The sequence below is a fragment of the Protopterus annectens genome, chromosome 11.part0 (assembly GCF_019279795.1).
Source record: "Protopterus annectens isolate FY-2018-M chromosome 11.part0, PAN1.0, whole genome shotgun sequence".
Lineage (NCBI taxonomy): Eukaryota > Metazoa > Chordata > Ceratodontiformes > Protopteridae > Protopterus > Protopterus annectens.
Genome location: NC_056745.1, coordinates 367,138,386 through 367,161,258, shown reverse-complemented (window position 1 = coordinate 367,161,258; position 22,873 = coordinate 367,138,386). Strand labels below are relative to the sequence as shown.

Genomic DNA, 22,873 nt, shown 5'->3' with positions numbered 1-22,873 from the left:
GTATATATGTATATAAGGTTTAGTAGAGCATTAGTTATTATATAGGATGATGTTATACCTCTAATATTGCTCGCATTTGTAAAATAATGTACAAGAGAACTGCTATATGATAAAAGCTCTTGGACTAACTTATAATATAACCATATTCTCAGAGTAACACAAGTGGTAATTCTACTTAATTTGAATGTTAATGAGTAATGTGGGCAATAACTATTATTACTTGCTTATGGAATGCACTCTGTAACGTCAACTGTACAACATGTATATGTCTTATCTTTTTCTGCATATTTTGTGAACAAATATCTAATTAAAAGAAATTTGATAAAAAAAAAGAAATACATGAAATTTGTGGGAATAATAAATGCAAAGTAATCAGGAAGAAGAGTAAGGTTTAAGGAAATTGAGTGATTTATGTAATGTTGGACTAAAAATGTTTGTTATAAGGAAAGAAAACATGTATAATGTGTGTAAATGGAAGACAGTGTTAATATTGTTTGTTTTCTATTAATGTATTTATGCCTATGTCTTGATATAGGTGTTAAAAAGTATGGTAGAAAGAATAAAAGTCTCTAAATTTAATTTATGTTTGTACAACATGTGGCTAATCAGCATATGTTATTGTTAGTAATGCTAGGAAGCTGTACTGCCTGAAAAAGATTACGGAACTGCAATTTTTGTCTTCCCACAGTAAGGGAGAATCAACTGTATTCAGAACCCATACAGCTTCAGTTCGCAGTGTGAACTTCTCGAGTGACAGCCAGAAGTTAGTCACAGGATCAGATGACAAAACTATCAAGGTGTGGAGTGTCCATCGCCAGCGCTTTTTATTTTCTTTAACACAGCATACAAACTGGGTCCGTTGTGCCAAGTAAGTGTACTGCATCCATAGCAAAAGTTCTATAAAACCAGTTTAGTTTCAAGACTCTTCAAGTATTGCATAGTGTTCTTTGTTTTAGAATTTGCATAATAATTAAAACAAACAGCATTTGTAAATGCTATACCTTTTCTGTCTGAAATGCTTGTCTATATTGTTCAATTGTTAAGTTTAATAGTACACAAATACTTAAAGGGATTTCTCTAGAAGGTATTGTGTACTTGAATCCTAATTACATTTATGTTTTATCATTGTGATCCATGTCTACATATATTAGATTTCTCAGGATGACTGACAGGAGACCAAAATGTTATGCTATTGTTTTAATTCATATCAGACTGATTTCTAACTAACTTCTTTTTCTTACTAGATGTTAGCTGTTTATTTACAGGCCATGAAGAATAACACTCTTCAAGTAGTAGTAGTGTGTGTGTGTGTGTGTGTGTGTGTGTGTGTGTGTGTGTGTATATATATATATATATATATATATATATATATATATACACACACACACACACTTCTAACTAACTTATTTTTCTTACTAGATGTTAGCTGCTTATTTACAGGCCATGAAGAATAACACTCTTCAAGTAGTGTGTGTGTGTGTGTGTGTGTGTGTGTGTGTGTGTGTGTGTGTGTTTGTGTGTGTGTGTGTGTGTGTATATATATATATATATATATATATATATATATCTGTATGTGTGTGTGTGTGTATATATTTATATATGTGTGCGTGTGTGTGTGTATATATATATATGTATATATATATGTATATATATATACATATGTATATATGTCTATATGGATGCACATGTAGATGCATACACAACTCTGGTGTCAGTGTAACTCTTTTGTGTTTTCTCCTTGGGTAAACTTGCTCAGTTTGACAAACCATCACTGAACTGTATCTGCTAATAATTTGTATCTAGTTTATTAATTACCACAGTTATGACTGAATGGCATTGGTGCAAAAGCATGAATTTTTTAGTGTGTGTGTGTGTGCTGTGTACTTTGAACATGTTCTTTTGAGTCTGTGTAGAACTAATGATCTGAAGTAGGGAGTTCATTTGTCAGCAACCTGTGGGTCTTGGATCCGATATCGGATCCGAGCCGGCAACTTGTTTCAAGCTAATGGATCCGAGCTCCTAGCTCCTCCCCTCACCCATAATCCCCTGCTAACCCTCCATGACCCCAGATCTAGTTTGCCGCGCTTGTGGATAGCTGGATTCCTGTGAGCTCGTCTAGTAACTGGCAGTTAAGTTTAAATTTTCTGTCAACTTTCTTCCTTTTTTCACAAAAATAAAGTGTGCAAGTGTTAGGTTCCCTGCAGTGTAAAAATATTTTCTTTTAAGTAGTTTTTTTTTTTTTTCCTCCCTTCACTGTCGTTAGAGAGTGTGTGTTGTGTTTTGGGGCCTGTGTGTGTAACATTACTTTTTTCTTTTAAGTATGGCTGAGGCCCCAAAAGCCATTTTTTCTAAATGTACCGAGTGTGGCCATAAGCTCTCCCCGGCTGATGGCCACACTCGGTGCCTTGGGGTTGAACACCTCACCTCAGGCTGTACCATTTGTGCAGCGTTCAACCCCAGGGCACTGAAAGAGTGGAGGTCGAAGCTGGTCTTAGCGGGACTTTTAACCCCGGACTCAGCTCCGGCCTCCGCTGCTCCCGTGGCTCCACCACAGGCTGTGGTTGCTGCCATTCCTGCCCCCCTTCCTCCGGCCGGGACTCAAACTCCCGCTAAAGCGCCGGAGGACAGGGAGGCCAGGAGGGAGAAATGGAGGGAGAAGCACCACAAGCAGCGGGCCGACACCTCCGTTTCGGCGCCGCCAGCTAAGCGGGCTTCTCCCTCCACTGCTTCTAGGTCTCCTCCTCCTCGGCTCCGATCCCCTTGTTTTTCCCCAGGGCCCGAGGAGGAGGAGGCCCGATCTCTATCGAGGTCATCGAGGCGGCATTCCAGGCCTGCCTCGGTGACCTCTTCGAGATCAACTTTCAGTATGTCCGATGCAGACTTGGACCGGATGATGCGAAGGTTCATCCATGCCCAGCTGCAGATGGGAGTGCTCTTGCCTCCCCCCCCCCCTTTGGGGGGGGAGCTCGGGACCTTTTTTCCATCCTATTGCTCCTTCTCCGACCCGCTATCCAGGTTCGGAGCCTTCGGAGCCGAGCAGTGTTGGAGCCGGGGGTGGGTCGGCGCCGACAGTACTTGGTACTTCAGATCCGACCCTGCCCTCGAGCCTGTCGGATCCGACCTCTCAGAGCCGTGGCCCGAGCTTCGGATCTGAGGGATTCAGTGTGCCTTCGGCTCCATCCAGGTCGGAGCACACTGGTCCTTCGGATCCGATGGTCTCGGCGCCGGTTCTGATCCCTTCATCGGATCCGAGTGGGAGCCCAGAGAGATTGGTTCCCCCTCGGCTTTCGATGTTGTGGAGAGGGCTCTGTTGAGAGCATCCGGACCCCTGGTCCTTGTCTCGGCTCCTCCCTGCACTCCCTCTCTGCTGGGCCAGGCTTCCATCACCCGGCCAAAGGGACAGCCTGCTTCAATGTCCCAGATGGTTCCATTGGAACAGGATGTTGCTGGCGAGGCCTCCTCGGACAGCCCCCCCCGAGGAAGTGCCCCGCAAGCATAAGTGCAAGAGGAGGCACGTGGACTCCCCTGAGTCCTTAACTGAGGACACGGACTTGGAGGAAGGGGAAGGCTCCCCAAGATCACCCCCTGAGGTTGTCTCCTTTGGAGACATCATGGAGATGCTGGGGATCAGAGGTGGGTGGTCTGCCCCCAAGTCTTCCTCCGACGAGTCGGTGTTTCTGGAGGCATTCGAAGCAGGCCCGTCTACCTCTTGGGTGTCCCCTCTGGCCGACCCCTTGGTGGACCTCATCCACACCAGGGCGTGGAAGGATCCGGACACCGTGGAGCCAGTACCAAAACGCCCAGACAGAATACTAAGCCCCCCCTCAGACCGATCGCACTGGAGCAAGGGCCCCCCCCCCCGTAGATGCCATGTTGACGGCGGCAGCCACGAAGAGGGAACTAGCTCAGGAGAGCCCCTCAGTCCATCCACCGAGCAAGGTGTCCCGCTCGATGGACCGCTTAGGGAGGCGAGTTTTTAGTTCAGCGACCTTCTCGGTAAGGTCTCTGAACTATATGGCACATGTCATCAGGATGCAGCGGGATCTTATCAAAGAATACGCTGCCTCCCCTCCTGAGTCCATGTCATCGGAGGACAAGCAATTGTACTCCACCCGAATGGCCACTCTGAGATCAATTTCAAATACCTCTATGCAGCTATTGTCCCACGCCACTGAGGGAGCCGCTAGGGCTAGTGGAGCAGGCCTAGTCATGAGACGTCAGGCCTGGCTCCATCATTGTGACTTTGCGGAGCTTTTTAAAGCGTCTTTTGCGAACGCCCCTTTCGATGGTTCTGCCCTGTTTGGCAAAACGGTTCGCGAGACACTTGTCCAGAGCGAGAAAGACTGGAAGACGTTGTCTGCTGTTGGAGTCCGCTTCTCTGCTCCCCAGCGGCCCTTTTCGAAGAACCAAAAGGGTCAGAAGAAGATGTGGTTCTGGAAATCGCAACATTCCCAACCTGCTCCGGACAACCAGTCCTTCCGTGGCAGAGGAGGACAGGGAGGATGCCTCCCCAGGGGCAGAGGGGCTCCGAGAAATTTTGGGTCCAGAGAACCTTTCTCTGAAAGGCCCACGCAGCAGCCCTGAAGGGTTGCCCGGTTGCTCCACTCGGGGCAGTCGGGGGGCGCTTCTCGGAGCACTTGGCGGCATGGGAGTCCATCACGACAAACCACTGGGTGCTTCGCATTATATCCAGCGGGTACAAAATACCATTACTCCATGTTCCCAAATTCAAAAACCTCCCCAATGTACCACCCGATCAGAGGGAGGCCGCAGCTGCAGAAATTCAGCAGCTGCTAAGAAAAAGAGCCATCCAGCCCATCCCCCAAGACCAGCTCGGATTAGGGTTCTACTCCAGGTTCTTTTTGGTGCCAAAAAAGACTGGGGACTTGAGACCGATTCTAGACCTTTCCCGCTTGAACCTGTCAGTAACCAAGGAAAAATTCCGAATGGTCACTCTTCAATCTATTCTCCCCCTTCTAAGGGAGAACAATTGGATGTGCTCTATAGACCTCAAGGATGCGTACTACCACATTCTAATGGACAGATGATCCAGGAGGTTCCTCCGCTTCCGGCTGGGAGCCAGTCACTATCAGTTCAGGGTCCTTCCCTTTGGCCTCACCACAGCCCCCCAGGGTGTTCACCAAGGTATTAGCAGTGATTGTGGCCCACCTGAGACTCCAGGGAATACAGGTTTTTCCATACCTGGACGACTGGCTCCTGACCACCCCAACAAGGCATCTACTTTGCTCAGCCAGAGATTTCTTTCTCCGCCTAGCCCCACAGTTAGGCATCACCATCAATGCCAATAAATCCCTTCTGGCCCCGACACAAGTCATAGAATTCATAGGAGCCAGAATAGACACCAGAGAGCTACGAGCCTTTCTAACATCCGGGAGAATTCGGAATTTGCAACTCCATGTGCGGGCTATCCTCCAATCAGAGACCCCACCAGTGGAATTGGTCCTGAGGGCACTAGGCTGCATGGCGGCAGCGATTACGCTCCTTCCATGTGCCCGTCTGAACATGCGGGTACTGCAATGGACCCTTCTAGTGCAATGGTCCTTTCTGTCTCTTCCTCTTCACCACCCCATTGCTATCAGCAAGGCTTGCAGGAGGGCTGTATTATGGTGGCTCCAAGCTTCGGACCTCCATACGGGCCGTCCCTTCTGCACCTCTCCCCCTCTTGCCACGGCGACCACGGACGCCTCCCGCCTCGGGTGGGGGGGGCATTATTCAGGCAGGACTGTCCAAGGCACGTGGAACGACACAGAGACCTCCCTGCATATCAACGTTCTGGAGATGAGAGCGGTGCTGTACGCGTTGCAAGCACTTCAGAATCTCCTCCCCATAGGAACGATTGCAATTCAGTTGGACAACATGTCGGTTGTCTGGTACATCAACAAACAGGGGGGAACCAGATCTTACCCTCTATGCCGTGAAGCCATGAGAGTGTGGGAATGGGCGATCTCCACCAACCGCTTTCTGATTGCAACGCACATTCCGGGACGGACCAACATCCTAGCGGACAAACTCAGTCGCACCCTTCTTACCCTGTACGAGTGGTCTCTCAATCCACTAGTAGCGAAGCAGATATTCGCAATATGGGGCAACCCTGCTGCGATCTTTTTGCGTCTCCCTCAAACACCAAATGCGGCAATTTCTTTGCTCTGATTCCCCCTCCAGGGGAAACTCCAAGAGACGCTCTGGTGCATGCTTGGCCACCCGGTCTACTTTATGCCTATCCTCCTCTACCCCTGATGCTGCAACTCTTACAGAAAGCCTCGCAGTTGGGGAGCAGGATGATCCTCATTGCCCCATTCTGGCCTCGGCAAATTTGGTTCCCTTACCTGTGGTCTCACCTAGTGAATCCTCCTTGGATTCTGGATCCCAGTCAGGATCTAATCTCCCATCCGTCGGACTTACCGACCCCAAACCTGGACAATCTGAAACTGGCAGCTTGGTTGCTCCAGTTCCACTCCTAGTTAGGACTCCCGGTATCTCTTCACCAGTCAAAGCCATCCTTGTGGCAGCGCATAAGCCCTCCACCAGGAAAGTGTACCACAATAAATGGAAACGTTTCTCCATCTGGGCGGAGCATCATGATCTAGATCCCTTTACGGCTCCTCTTCCGTCCATATTAGACTTCCTAACCAAACTTTTTCAGGAAGGCGCTAGTTGTTCAACCGTCAAAGTGCAATCGGCAGCCATCTCACATTACCATGTGGGACATGATACAGGGCCTTTGATGTCGACCAAGTCTTGCTTAGACCCCCTATAAAAGAAGCCGTACCACCGTGGGATCTTTCACTAGTGTTTCAAGCCTTGACTGCTCCACCTTTTGAACCCGCTGCTTCAGTAGATCTCAAATTCTTGTCCTGGAAAACAGCATTCCTTGTAGCCATCACTTCTGCAAAAAGAGTTTCGGAACTTTAAGCTCTTTCTGTGAAGCCTCCTTATTTGATCTTTCACCCGGACAGAGTGTACCTCAGGATCAATCCCTCTTTTCTTCCCAAAATAGCATCAGAAACCAATATAAATCAATCCATATATTTACCGGTTTTCTTCCCTAAATATCAGAATAAAGGAGAGTACAAGCTACACTCATTAGATGTTCATAGGCAGCTACGCTTTTATACTCATAGAACAGCTGGTCATAGACAATCCGACCAGCTGTTAGTTTCCTTTGCCAAATTTAATTTGGGGAAAGCGATATCAAAAGTATCTGTATCACGCTGGATTTGTCAATGTATCCTATTGGCGTACCAAGCCTCTGGGAGAGCCGCACCTGAAGGAGTTCGCCCACATTCCACTCGTTCCATCTATACTTCTGCGGCCTTCAAGTCTAGAGTCCCATTGGATGATATTTGTTCAGCAGCCACTTGGGCTTCATCTCATACCTTTATTAACCACTACAAACTGGACGTGATTTCTAGAGGGAGAGCATCCTTTGGCTCTGCGGTGCTTCGCAATATCCTTCCATGATGGCCACCCAAGATTCAGGTAGCTGGGGACTCTGTCCCACAGGTTGCTGACAAATGAACTCCCTACTTCAGATTAAGAAGTTATGTACTCACCAATAACGTTCCATCTGAGTAGGTAGCTTCATTTGTCTGCAACCATCCCCCCCATCCTTCCCCCTGGCCTTCTTCGGATCTATCTTAGTTGGATACCCGTTTTGGGTATATATTGAGGGGAAAACTCGATCTGAGGTCATGGAGGGTTAGCAGGGGATTATGGGTGAGGGGAGGAGCTAGGAGCTCGGATCCATTAGCTTGAAACAAGTTGCTGGCTCGGATCCGATATCGGATCCAAGACCCACAGGTTGCAGACAAATGAAGCTACCTACTCAGATGGAACGTTATGGTGAGTACATAACTTCTTATTACCTGTTCATTGTATACATATCTTTAGTGTTTATTGAGACTGTCTAATGCACTTCCTGTACCTTTTTCTTTAATAGATTAGATAATGCAGTGCCCTCAGAAGTTCTTAGGGTGTCCGTGTTCAGAGACTGGTTAGTGTATTGGAAGCAGTCTGCACTTTGGTGACATTAAGATGCTTCTCAGACATTGCACGTCTCAAAGAAGTCATGCATTCTTTATGTATGGTTATGAGCACTCTATGCATAGTGAATGTCTGCTATGTACTGGGCAGTGTTGCCAGGATACAAGCCTGGCCATTGTCTGTAAAGGAGTTGTCATACATCTGCATGTATTATGTCTTCTACTGGTCAGGATTCAGCTATCTTCGCAGGTAACTACATGAAACATCTGCAGCAGAAAGGTGGATCATTCATGCCTATTGCCGACTTATTCTGTTTCTCCACAAGTACAGTATGTGACCTGGTTTCACATCTCTGCTCACGTAGATTATTACTGTATGTCATTTTCCACATTGCAGGAATCCTCTACAGTGGAAAATTAATACATTTAAACTTGCATACTTTACACATGGTAGGATTTTTCTCTGTGGGTGACTCAAAGCAGTACTGTTAACAACTGGACATTTGTTATCTGTATAGTTGTAATTGCTTATTATTTTTTTCAAGTGTTTAATGTCAACCTTGGATTGGCTTCAGTTTTTACAATTTCTTATCTGATAGTTTGACTGCATTTATTTGGAAATGCTTTAGTTGGCTGTTTGATCTCATTTTCTGTTTGATAAATATGAGCATATTTATTGTGTTTTCAGATGTAGAGGAAGTACATGTGTTACTGTTCTTTGTGTTTTTATTGGAGGATAATGCCACCCCACTTAAGTCAGTAAGTAAGTGTACCTCAGATGAACACTGAAGTCCATCATTTACAGGGTGTACATTTTGGAGGGAGGGACTCTGCACAACAAAAATTAAGAAAGGAGCAGACTAGACTAGTCTTAAGAAGCTAGGGAAATTTAGAGAATCCCAAGAGAAAATATGAAGATCTTGTATAGAAAATGAATGTCTGAAAGGCTTAAGAAATATAAAGAACAGACTGAAAAGAAAGTAGAGATCTAAGGGGAAAAGAAATTCCTTCATCCTGTGGCACTTGGCATTGTTAAAGAGCATCTGTTTAGTATGATAGAAGGTTTGCAACTAACACCTATCAATATTTGGAACTAAATTTACAGTAATACTCTGCCCACTCTAGCCCTCCTAGCTGACAAATTTACTGCAAATTTTATTCAACCCGCAAGTATAGCAACGTAGTACTAATATTTATATATATATATATATATATATATATATATATATATATATGTGTGTGTGTGTGTGTGTGTGTGTGTGTGCATATGAATATATACATATATATATATATATATATGTATATAAATAATATTCCATACATTTGGTCGAATTACACTTAGTCGAAAATTATTCCAGGCGTTGCACTTGACTGAAAGCTGAGAATATTAAATAAGGGGGGGTGTGGGGGGCATAGCCCCCTACATAATTTTAATTTTAATGTATTCACTATTATAAGAAGGTATATCCATTAGAAATGCATTGATATATATCTTTAGTAAAAGCTATTGGCATCATAATAACCCCCCCCCTTATTTAATATTCTCACTCCAGGGTTGCACTGCAGTGGGGCAGGGGCTATATTCCATTTTCGACCAAATGAACTTCGATCAAGTGAGCTTTCAGTGAAGTGAAATGCCTGGAATCATTTTCGACTAAGTGTAATTCAACCAAATGTATGGAATCCATATATATATATATATATATATATATATATATATATACATATACATATACATACATACACACACGTGTACTAGATACATATAGTCAGATGTTCCCAATAAACAAAAGCCTTAAATAAATTTCACAGTCCCAGCCACCTGTTTTAATTTCTGTTGAACAAGTCTTCTCAGCCCTTTCATAAGCTAAGAACATCTCGTCCTTTGGCCATGATAATGTGCCAGGTTGCCTGATTATCAGTAGAAAATGTGGCCTACCTTAACCTCTCCAATAGTTACATTTCTGAAGCCTGGAAAACAACCATTGTAATACTGTCACAAAATGATGGCCCAGCCATGGACTCTGGTAACTATACACCCATTAATATCACTAGCCTCATTTGTGAAGCTTTGGAACATATCTCAGACCTCTTTAATCTGCACATTGAAAATGTCTTAACTCTGGCTCTCATCAGTTTGGCTTTGTCAAAGGAAGGTCTTACCCACATTAATTTCTATAAAAAACATTGCTAAAGTAGTAGTGGATAGCAATTATGCAGTATGTACAGCATACCTGGACCTCACCAGGGCCTTTGACAGTGTTCTTCATGAAGGTATTAACAGGCATGTAAATCTGAATATAATTCCTTTTGTTGTGCTGTGGATATCTAACTTGGTTGTCTGACAATCCCTTATGGTCAGAGTCGCAGATTTCACTTCTGAAAGCAAAAAAGTTACTAGTGGTATACCACGTGACTCTGTGTCGGCCCTCTCCTATTTGGCATATTTTTTCAGCCTTCAGGTGGGCACTTCTGGTCTACAGTTATCTGAGTTATAGATGTCTGTAAATAGGGTGGTGTTATTTGATCTTCCGCTGATTCCCAATTGTTCCAAGATGGATTAGACCATGTTCACAGTTGGTGTAAAGACAATGGACTCAAATTAAATATGAAAAAATGCAGTGTATTTCATTTTGATAGAACATTTTCACATGCCATATAGGTGACACACCCCTAGAGTCAAGACTGTGGTGTAAAAGTTCTTGACAATGTTGTTAATTATTTACCTTTTGAACATAATATCTCTGCAGTAGTTTGTAAAGCCTTCTTTCTTACTCATCTAAGTTACAGAGGCATCTTCTCTTGAGCCAAAAATCGTTTAATTCCCCTATACTTGTATATTATCAATACCATTATTATATATAATGACTCCTTTGACATGCATTTATCTAAACATATCACTCAACTTAAGAGACATCAGTGAGTCATAACTAAAAACATCAGTGACCTCAAAAATCTTGGTTATCAAGACAGACTGGCACCCCTCTCTCTGTTTTCAGTTTATTATAGTAGCAACCTTGGCACCTGTAAGATAAATCTAGATAAGTGGATAGGCAGCCTCAAATTCTAGCTTGCTCTGTTTTGTGTTGCCCATCCTGAGCTTGTGGGAAATTTTGAATGTGGGTATTGGCTAGGCTAATAATGGACTGAAGACTTGACTGCCTAATATTTGTTTACAAAATAATGGGCAAGGACTGCCAAAAAAGGATAAAAACTACCCTTAGATCAGTTTCAGGGTACAAAAAATCTAAATCTTCATTACAAGTAGATGACTTGGTGGAAACCTGCATTGTTAAAGAAATTCATATTTATGGTAGTTGATTCTTCTAATTTATTTATTTTTATCAGCAGTAAATGTCACCTCGTCCCTCAGAAGATACCTGCTTTTGGGGCACCACTAATCTATGAACGTTATGGATGGAAAGGAAGAGATATTTCCTTTTCAAAAGTGAAGTACAACTGAATCAAAATGGGTACTGTAATAAAAGTATAAAAGATGAAATTACCTCAGTCCTTGGCTGTTTCTGTCTTATAGCAAGACATTTTGTGGTAGCAGTAAAGTCCCAGATAGTGACCCCTTCCCCAGAAAGGGCTGATAGGTTGTAGAGACCTTTTATTTATATGTGGGACCTTGATAGCAGTTTCTTTTTTTAATCCCATAGCCACTCACTTCTGATGTCCTTGCACATCCTCAGATACCCCTTCACTCCTGTCACCAACCTCTTATTATTGTGAAGGTTTCTAGTATGAGCTTGCTGTGAACCTGCAGGTAAGTCTTCCTTCAACACTGAGAGAACAACCTTGTGATTTATTACCACTAACCCTGCTTGACTCCCTCCTCCTTTACCTAGCTACTTTCCAATGAGTCTGGTGTAATCCTGCTGTGACCATGCATGTGGGCCCTTCCTTTACAGAGGGAGAGTAACCTTGTAGACTACTACCTCTAAGAATGCCATTTCCCCCCTTAAGAGCATCATATATGTTGCAGGGGTGGGGATGTTTTTGATATACTTGGGACATGGGCGCATTGAAGTGGACATCACTGCTCCTGATACCAGCTCGATCATACTGCACCATGCTACCATCGCACAGGCAACCTGCTGGAAGCTAGGAAACATGCCCCAGCCTCCACTGAGGCATGTCTTAGTTGCCAACTGAAGCCTCAGCCCCTCTCTTAGAATGGGCAGGCTGCATAAGCTGCTCATCTCCACCCCCTCTTCCCTATCATTGCCTCTTCAGTAGTCAGGCTGCTACTTAAACTTGGGTCAATTCTGGGGCTTCTTTCCTCTATGATGCAAAGCTGGGGAACTCTGCTGCAGTTTGAGGGTAGATGTAACCACCATTTTCTTGCTTTTCAAGGTATGCTGAAGGTATAGTTGTTACTCTGTCACAGGACACAGAATCCAGCTTGGTGGACAGATATGGAAAGATGTCTGATACATTTTTCAGCTTAGATGGAAGAACTCTAGCACATATGTTGCAGTACCAAAGCTTTATTTTTTGAAAAAATGAAAAGCTTCCAGAGTTTATATCCACTGGTGACATGAGAGGTTCTCATATAACCAATTACTGTTAGGGTGGAGTGGATGTGTTTTCTTGAAATTAGCAGCAGCTGTAGTCATTATTGGAAGGTAAGACCCAGTTTTTCCCTTAAGTTATTGCAGTGGATATTTGAGGTGTCTCTTTGAACCTCAGATACAGTTTTAAGGCAGACTGTCAGACATCCTCATTAAATTAGAAGAAGAAAATAAATCTTATGACTTCTGTAAAGCAAATGTTTCATATCCCTAGTTAATAGTATGACAGAAATTGTACATATCTTTGTGACTGTGCTGTTATGGCAGTCAGACCACTGCTGCATCCCAGATAACTCCCTTTCTCTTCTTTCAAGCCAGACTGCTCCACTTGCCCTCCCAGATTCCTTTCCTTTCATAGCCCATTTCTTTTGAGATGGTTGAGCCCAGTAAATAGACACCTGTCTGCTCAGACTGGCCATGGAGAAGATGGGCAAGCAGTGTTGCCATTAAGTGCCTCACTAATATTTAATTTACTTAAACACTCTCCATGGATGCCTGCTATACATGCCACTGAGGCAGAAACTGCATTGTCACACTCAGGACTCAGGCATGCATCTTTACATGTTGCCAGCCTTTGAAGTCAGTGTATGTAGCACAGCATTTGGGCAATACAAACTCTTAGGTCCATCTTTTTTTTTTCCAAGCTGAATGCCTTTGTAAGAGTCATCAGCATAGTGGATCAGACTTTGTTCCTCTCCATAGGATTGGTGAGCTCGCATCAGCCACTTACTCCTTCGCTGATTCAGGTTCCCAGCTGCTGTGGCTCCCAGACTGCTGATCAAGCCCAGGTTAACTGTATTGTAATTAGGACTTTACCGTCTGTGCTGTGGAGCCAGCTAGAAATTTTACACCTCTTATTACTCTTTAATAGGATCCAGAAAAGCACCCAACAGCAAAGGCAAGAAGGAACAGTTTAGAACTTCCAAGGTCCCAGTCCTTCCCCTTGCAGGTCCGGGTAACCTATTCCCTTTGCCGCCATCTTCCCATATGTAGGGTGACTTTTTCTCATGCCAGAAGGTTCTTGTATTACTTCATATATGTGTAATTAGCCTATTACAATATGCAAAGACAATTTGTCAGGCCTTGACGACTGTGCAAACAAGAATGTTATTTATAAACAGACTCCTAGAAAGTATAAATACACTGATTGCTATTTTTAAAAATAATTTCCTTTCTACTAACCATAAGTAGATCTTTGACTATGCTTTGAACCACAGAATTTGCAGGGCAGAGGAATATTCACAGATGTGAATATCTCAATCATTAAACCATAGAAGCGATTTAAGTTCATTTAAACTCACCACATTGTATTTGTCAGTTTCTGAAAATTGTCATATAGATGTTTCAAATTAAAAACATTTTGCTGGACACCACCAAATCACTGAGCATTCTTCTGACCTCCAAGTTCACAGGTTGACATAGTAATTAGGAACCTGCTAGCATATGTGAGTGGAAGTTTAAATCCATTGAATCCCATTATGCTGCAGTCACTGACATTTCTTTCTTGTACGTTTTTCTCCTTGCCCTAGTGACCATTAAGTTCCCCTACCTTTGCTTGCTCCATTGCAATCAGTTTGTTCCTGTGGGAGGTGAGAGCCCTGCAGCTCATTCATCCCTTCTAGGATACAGACGAGCAGTGGAGATAGGAGGTATGACCTATCCAAAGCCGAGGAGAAGGTTGATTAAAGTTGTAACCTCACAGTGCATGCCCAATAACAAGCCCAGGACTCTGCATGCAGAGGGAGTCAACAAAGCATGTCACTTGCTTTCACAAATTACATCAGATTTGAAGTCACCCTTATCTCCTTAAAGTCATTTATCCTTTGGAGTTTCCTGTCTCCACCAGTGATTCAACTACTGGTAGTATCCCAGTCCTGGCCTCCCACACCTTCCTCCAAATGAGAGGTGTGCTGGCAAAACTGTGTCACACCTCTCCACCCCCATGCAGCTTCCAGCAGGTGCCCAAGTTTTCATTTAGACTGTAATTGCTTGGGTCGTAGTCAGAGCTTTATCACTGTATGTCAGTGGAGCTGGCTTGCAACAGCATTTCTAAAATGTCATAGAGGAGCTTTCAGCCTAATCAAGAGAGAGAGAGTTGAAAAAGAGTTAAAAAAAAAAAAAAAAAAAAAAAAAAAAAAAAAAAAAACAATTTAACCAGTTGATAAAGTCACAACCATATTATGGTTTATACTGAATTTACTCATAGTCTGACTCTTTACTCTCTTCTTACACTTAGTAAAATTCAGCAGGCTATAATGCTATTATTTTATGCAGAATTTCTATTTTGCTTCCAATTTGTTTCTTTCCTTCCTTTTTATTGTATAATACACTTGATTTAAAGGTTAACTGTGATCTCAAAAGCCACCCATCCTTTTTCTGATTTAAACCATTTTATCTCTGTACAGTATTAGGGGGACACCAGAGCTTATCCTGGTAGCTGCTGGGTGCAAGACTTTTAAGCTTATTCTGTACAGGGTGCCAGTTTGTCAGAGACCCCCACCCATGATCAGTTTCAGACATTACCTGTTATATTCCTGCATATCCTTGGGAGGTGAGAGGAATGTGGAGAACCCAGAGAAGACCTCCATGCAGACTTCAGACAGAAGGAACTCCAGTGTGATCTCAACATAAATGGTTTTAATTGTGACTTGCTTTTTTGTACTTTACTGGTATTTTTGTATCACTCTGAGTACAGTTTGAGTTATCTCAGAATAACACAGTCCAGCCATACTTATGTGATTGTATTCTTCTTCCCACAGTGTGCTGTGTTTTCCCACAGTACCACATTGTATTGCTTTTCTTTTACCTCCAAGATTTTCTTTGCATTGATTCAGTTATAATGGAAGTACTTTGAATTTTTGAATCTCAGTAGTTGTATGCGAGTTCAGTTTTGTGACTTCCTCTGATTTTGTGCTCTTTGCCATTTTCTTAACAGACTTGCTATGTGCTTTTCTTTATTATTATATTTGCAAATAGTGGACATTCTTGGTTACTTTTTTTGGCAGGAAAGCATTCTTACCTATTCACTCCTTAATTCAGTGCTCACTCCGTATGTCACCCAGAAGTTTCATTTTTTTTTTGTCTTGTTATAATTTAACAGTGACACTGGCATGTGATAGAAAGCTTGCATGCTGCTTCAGCTTGTAATCCCAGACAGTCAGAGTAGATTTTTACTGCATTTAGTGCGACAGAAAAGGCAGGTGCAAACTTCTTGCTGTGAACTTTTTGTTAGCCTCATGTTTGAGACCTCTTGTCTGTTTTGCAGGAGGGGGAATGTGGCGTTAGAATATCTCTGCTGTCTTGAAACTCCATCCTGCTAAATTATGCAATTTAAAAGACTGCCTGCAGTTCTGCAAAGAACTCGGATATACTTTAAAACCCAATTGAAGTGTACTTGTTTCATAGATAGAGTAATCGGATTATTTCAGTACTTCACTTTGTAGGTTTACATGCACTGCAAAATACTTCATTGCAAATACTATATGTAGTAGTCAGGCTGTGTTTATATAAACACATGCATATTCTACTGGTATATTACTTATTTGTACTTCTCGTGTTTCTCTCTTGTAGCTATCCAATATTTTTCTGTGATCTACTGATCAATTACCTACTTTCATGTAAACATTTATGTTTATTACCCGTTCTGAAATAATATTTATGCATCTTTAATGGGCTTCTCTATGTTTTTGGACTAAGGTTGTGATTGAAAAGGTTCCTTGGACCAGTTACTGGACTAACAAATTCGGATAAATAAGGAGTGACTGAAATGCAGTGAATTTTATGATGCAGTGATGAGACAAATTCCCAAGGAAGTTGACAGATAATTGAACGGGCAGCCTCAAATTCTCTTCCTGATCTATCTTGTTTTGCCATCCTTGAGGCTAGAGGGAAAGTTTGAATAGGGTTTTTTGGCTACGCCTAAAATGGTCTGCAGACTGATTTCCTAGTACTTTAACTATGAATGTGTGAGGCTCCCTTTTGAAATGTCAGCACCTGAAATGCTGAAACAAAAATACCGAAAATACGGGAAAAAAAGTGAATCTTGAAGATCGCTCTTCTCTTTTAATCTTTTTTGCAGGGCGGCAAGCTCCCCTCAACTTATATATACCAACTTTGAGATCAACATACCTCAGAGAAAATGGAGTATCTAGAGAAATGACCATATTGGACTTCGTATAGGTCTGTTTTTTCAGCTATTCACTCTACTTTTTTTGGGACTGGCTCATGTGGGTCCCAGCATTTCAAATGGTTACCGACCTGTGAATGTTACATTTTTTGCAAACATAACATGTTCTTCATCTCACATTGCTGCAGTCCTTACTTATGGGTAGTCCGCTGTCCTCGGTCGGCCCGAATACCAAAGTATTAGGCTGACGTCGGTCATGGGCGCTTAGATCTGACATCAGAGCGTCAGGGTATAAAGGCGCATGACCGACGTCATATCCTCAGTCTTTTTTGCCGCATGGTCCGATGCAGAAGCAGCGTTGCAAGTGCCGTTCGGCGTTCTGAAATTTTTTTTGAGTTTCAGACCGATACCAAGTTGGGCTAAGTACCCGTTGGGAATATTTTGTTTTTCTTGCCTCAGTTACTTACGGATGTCAGAAAAAGTGAATAATTGTATTTCTTGTGGGAAACAGATACCGCATAGGGATTACCACTCGCTTTGTATTCCTTGTTTGGGACGAGCACGCGTAGTGGTGTCGGTTTTGTGCTAGGTTTAATAAGCGCACTATAAAGCGGAGGTTAGATTGCGCTAGGTTAGTCTTTGGCAAGAGGTGTAATTATAATATGCCGTCTGATGTTCCGGCCTGCTTCTACTAAGAAGCGCAAAGACAAATCTTTAAAGCCTAGGCAGGATGATTTGTCCGTTTGGACGCCGGACCTTTAGAAGCTACAGCTGAACAGGTGGATCCGGCTGAAGTTTCTGTTGAGTCCCAGGGGAAACTTTGATTTTACAGGATGTGGCCTCTCAGGAGGCAGGTCAGGCGGAAGGGGCCTCTCAGGTTACTATTCTCCCTTCTATGCCTAAGGTGGTTAGGCCTTCTGCTACTGTTTCTAAGGCTCCTTCTAAGGGCAGGTCTGTCTTGCCTTCCTCTGGTGTCAGTTCTGGTTCTTCAGGGTCTGTGCCTAAAAGCACATGCTTAAAATGGCAGAGGATTTGATTACTTTAATTAGAGGTTCTATTCCCCCTCCTGATAAAAGGCCCAGGATGGAGCCAGAGTTGGAAAGTTTGGAGCAGGCCTCAGATGATTCAGAGTCTTCTGCTGAAGACATTCAAGATTTCCCTCCTTATTCTGATTCTGATGCAGAGGATTCCACTCCTTCTGCTTCTCCTCCAGAGGATTTTTCATTTTCAGAAACTCTGCATTCCATGAGGGAGCATTTTCAGTGGGAGGGACAGGATTACTCTGATTCACGGAAGAGACTTAGGGAGTTCTTGTTTTTACCACAGCATAGACCCTTAGCTATACCTCCGGTTTTGGATGTTGTTTCAGATGTTTTTACGGAAGCTTCCCTTAATCCAGATTCTGTGCCTCCTGCCCCAGTTAAACCGGACAGGTATTACAGGGTGCCTGAGGCTCATAAATATCTGTATAAGAGTCCTAGGGCGGACCCAGAAACTATTAGTCAGGGGCCTAAGGGTGTTAGAGCCTCTGTTGTTAAGAATCCGGTTCCTCTGGATAAGGAAGCTAGAGCTTTGGATAGATGGGGTAAGAAGGTGTATACCTCTTCTACTTTAGCAATGAGAGCTTTGAACTGCCAGTTTCATATGTTGAAGTATCAGAATTTCCTCCTTTCTCAGCTAAGGTCTAAAGTGGATGCTTTGGCAGAGGGCATAGAGTGTAAAGAATTGCAGGATTTAGTGCATGTTTCTGAACAGGTGGGTAAGCACTCTTTGCAATGTGGTTTTGATGCTTTACAGGCTTCTTCTAGGGTGGCTGCCTCTGGTTCAGTTATTCGTAGGCACGCCTGGCTTAAGGATCAGAATTTGTCTGAGCATGTTAAGTCTAGAATTCTGGATGCCCTTTACAGTCTGAAGTTTTGTTTGGTCCTCCTGTGGAGTCAGTCTTAAAGAAAATGGAAGACAAGGCTAAGTCTATGCAGACTGTTAAAGATTTTTGCAGGTACAACCTCCAAAGTTTAGTAGAAATTGGCCTACTAAGGGGTGGACGTACCCTTCTTCTGATTCTCAGTCTAGGGGTAGATCTAGGCGTGGTAGGGGCAGAGCTCAGAGTACTTTCAGGCCGAGACAATGGAGTTCGCCTGCTCAATCTGCTGGTGAGGGCAGGGGCCAGTCCTTTCGTAAACAGGCCCAATGACCTACATTTTCAGCTGCCAGATTCTTCTTGCCTGGCAGCTCCTTTGGGAGGAAAGTTGGCTCTTTTCAAGCAAAATTGGCATTTAGTCACCCAGGACAAATGGGTATTGGACATTATAAACCGAGGTTACAAGTTCTATTTCCATACCATGCCTCCTTTCAAAGGCATGCCAGACGTCCCTCCTCAGCAAAGGATAGAGACTCGCAGACAAATTTCTTTACTTCTTCAAATAGGAGCTATACAGCCAGTTCCTCTGTCAGAAGTGGGCCTAGGATTTTATTCTCGCCTGTTTCTAGTTCCAAAGAAAGGGAACACGTGGAGACCAATTTTGGATTTATCTATCCTCAACACTTACCTGGACATTCCAAAGTTCAAGATGCTGACTTTACAACAACTTTTACTTCTGTTGGGAAAAGATCACTGGATGGTTACTCTGGACCTCAAAGAGGCTTACCTTCATGTTCCTATCAGGCCCAGTTGCAGGAGGTACCTGCGTTTTCGGGCTGGAAATTTACATTATCAGTTCTCTGCATTGCCCTTTGGCTTATCTACTGCACCCAGAGTGTTCACAAAGGTTCTGGCTCCAGTGATAGCATTTTTCAGACTAAGAGGAATACAGATTTATCCTTATTTGGACGATTGCCTGATTATTGCACAAGAAAAGGACGAACTTCTTCATCATCTACAGTATGTGATGGCAGTGTTAAGATGCCTGGGGTATTCTGTGAACGAAACAAAGTCCAGTCTAGTACCCTCTCAGGACATGTGCTTTCTGGGTGTGAGACTGAATACAGCTTCCCAGATGGCCTTTTGACCACGGACAAACAAAGAAGCCTTTCTCTTTATTTCCATCAAATGTCTCTACGGTCCAGGCTGACTGCAAGGACAGTCCTTCAAGCCTTGGGGTTCATGGCATCTTGTATTCTGGTGCTTCCCAATGCCAAATTGCATATGAGGAAGCTGCAATGGTATCTCAAAATGTATGGACACAGCACTGCCAAGATCTAGACACTGTCATTCAGATAATACCTTGCATTCGGAAGGAGTTTTGTGGTGGGCTCAGGAATGTCACCTAAACAAGGGACTCTCTGTGACCCGGCCAGAGGCGAGTCAGATTCTAACGACAGATGCCTCGGACAAGGCTTGGGGAGCACACCTCAATGGAAAATGGGTGCAAAACACGTGGCCTGTCAAACTCCAACATTTGCATATCAACTTGAAGGAAATGTTAGCAGTCCAGTTTGCATTGATGGCTTTCAAAGATTTACTTCACCCAGGGCAGGTGTTGATTCAAACAGACAACACTACTGTCATGTGGTACATCAACAAGCAGGGGAACCCATTCTTACCCTCTTTGCAGGCAAGCGATGATTCTGTGGGAAACTGCTCTCAATCTACACCTCAATCTTCAGGCAAGGTTTCTACCAGGAGCACAGAACTCCTTAGCAGATGTATTGAGCAGACAAATAGTGGATCCTCACGAGTGGAAATTGGATCCTCATGTATTTCAACAGTTGACAGTGTTATGGGGAACTCCAGACATAGATCTGTTCGCTTCTCCACTAAATTACCAGTTGCCAAAGTTTTGCACAAAATGTTTCATCACACAGCTTGGAAGGTGGACGCTCTATCATTCAGTTGGAACAATCTGCATGTATATGCCTTTCCACCTCTGCCTCTTCTTCCCAAGGTACTCTTGAAGGCCAGACAAGACAAGCCAACCATGATTTTGATAGCACCGGATTGGCCTCGACAACACTGGTACCCACTACTGAGGAGCTTAGTACGAGAACCTCCATGGCCTCTGCCTTTGATTCCGCACCTTTTGTCACAAGAGGACAGTCACTTCCTCAATGTCAAGATTCAGTCTCTACATCTAACAGCCTGGCATATTCTGTTTTAGACTCTGGAGGGTCTCAGCTTCCACAACAAGTTTTGAATGTTATTTTGGAGGCCAGGAGGCCTAGTACCAGGAAAGTTTACGCTGATAAATGGAGGAGATTTTTTATTTGGAGCAAAGGAAAGGACTTTGATGTCTCCAAACCTGATTTAAGTGTTGCTCTTCAATATCTTACTGAGTTATTGGACAAGGGTTTGTCTTTCTCCTCCATAAAGGTCCATGCTGCAGCCATTTCTGCTCACTATGATTGTGACCCTCCTTTATTCTCTCATCCTTGGTTTAAGCAATTTCTTAGAGGGCAAAGAATATAAGACCCCCGTAGAGCTCCTACTCCTGCTTGGGATCTCAATTTTGTGTTGGAAAAACTTACTCTACAACCTTTTGAGCCTGCAGCTACTGCCGAGTTAAAGTATTTGTCATGGAAAACTGCTTTTTGTTGGCCATTACCTCTGCAAGAAGGGTTTCTGAATTACAGGCCCTCATGGCAGTGGAGCCTTTCCTGATTTTTCATAAGGATAGGGTATCTTTGCGTACTAATCCTTCCTTTATGCCTAAGGTGGTTTCTAGTGTGGCCTTAAATCAAACTATTCATTTGCCTACTTTTTATGCAAACCCCCAAAATAAAGGGGAGAAAATTTTGCATACTTTGGATATTCACAGGCAGTTGCGTTATTATTTGAGCAGAACCAAGGAGTTCAGACAGTCTCAGCAATTGTTTGTTTCTTTTGCTTTGGGTTCGCAGGGTAAACCTGTTTCAAAACAAACTATTTCTAAATGGATTGGGTTTTGTATTTCTTTCTGTTATTCCCATCATGGTAAGGAGATTCCTGCTGGAATCAGGCCTCATTCCACTAGGGCTACTGCTACTTCTACGGCCTTTCTAAGGGGGGTAGCTACAAAGACATTTTGGAGGCAGCTACTTGGAGTTCAGTGCATACCTTTTCTAAACATTACCACCTTCCTCTTTATTCTAAGTCTAGGGCTGGATTTGCCACTGCAGTTTTACAGGGCATTTTAGCGGCCCCTAATGCTTTATGATTTTTACCATCCTCCCTTTCCCGTTGCTTTGGGATTCTACCCATAAGTAAGGACTGCAGCAATGTGAGATGAAGAACATAGTACAGTTTTGTACCTACCATAAATGTAGATGTTCGAAGATCCACATTGCTGCAGTCCAATTTACCCTCCCTCCTTCCCCACTGTAGTTAGACTTGGTGTTATGCTTTAGGTGATGGTTGTTGTTGGGCATGTTTTTGGGAGGTATTCTGTTTTTGGCTGTGGCCTTCTGACATCTGGGGCAAGAAAAGACTGAGGATATGACGTCGGTCATGCGCCTTTATACCCTGACGCTCTGATGTCAGATCTAAGCGCCCATGACCGACATCAACCTAATACTTTGGTATTCGGGCCGACCGAGGACAGCGGACTACCCATAAGTAAGGACTGCAGCAATGTGGATCTTCCAACATCTACATTTATGGTAGGTACAAAACTGTACTATTTGCACCAAGGAGAATGACTGACTGACAGTTTCTGAAGAAGTTCCTCAAATTAAATAAATACGATGAAAGTGATAATCTTCTGTTTCCTTTGGTGTCTTATTTTTTTTTTTTTGTGGGTGTGTCAGTAGTTGGTCAAAGTTTTTTGTTTTTTTTTAAGTCTAAATTTTCATTTCTGCTTAATATTACCACTGGCTTTCTACTTTTCGGGTGAGTTATTTAGTGATTTTGTAGTAGTCTAGTCTTGCCCATACTTTACTAGCAAAATAAAAATGGCTATAAGAAAATGGTTAAAGCTGAAAATTTTGAACAGTTTAAGTAAAAACATATTAGAAATGCTTAGGCCCTAAAAACGTATGGAATCAGATTAATTGTCTGAGTATCAGATATCATGCAAGGCAGAATATCCTTTCTGTTTGTTTGATGGAAAACTAATTTTGACCCCAAAGTTACAGCTAAAAAGCTTTTCAGAATCAAGCCCTTCAACTGTGGCTTTACTATCCCTCATTCCTGAATTTGTCCTAAGCTTTCATTACAATCTGTTTTTGGAAACCATGTTGCCACCCAGTTGGAT

The 22,873-nt window shown here is 43.2% G+C and overlaps 1 protein-coding gene across 1 annotated transcript in view; it reads left to right on the top strand.

The window, feature by feature from the left end:
* The window catches only part of POC1B (POC1 centriolar protein B), a 944,738-nt gene that overhangs the window by 138,267 nt on the left and 783,598 nt on the right, over nt 1–22,873 (top strand). Inside the window, exon 5 of the mRNA XM_044087861.1 lies at nt 689–868. Coding sequence (XP_043943796.1) covers nt 689–868 — 180 coding nt within the window. The remainder of the gene's footprint in view (nt 1–688; nt 869–22,873) is intronic.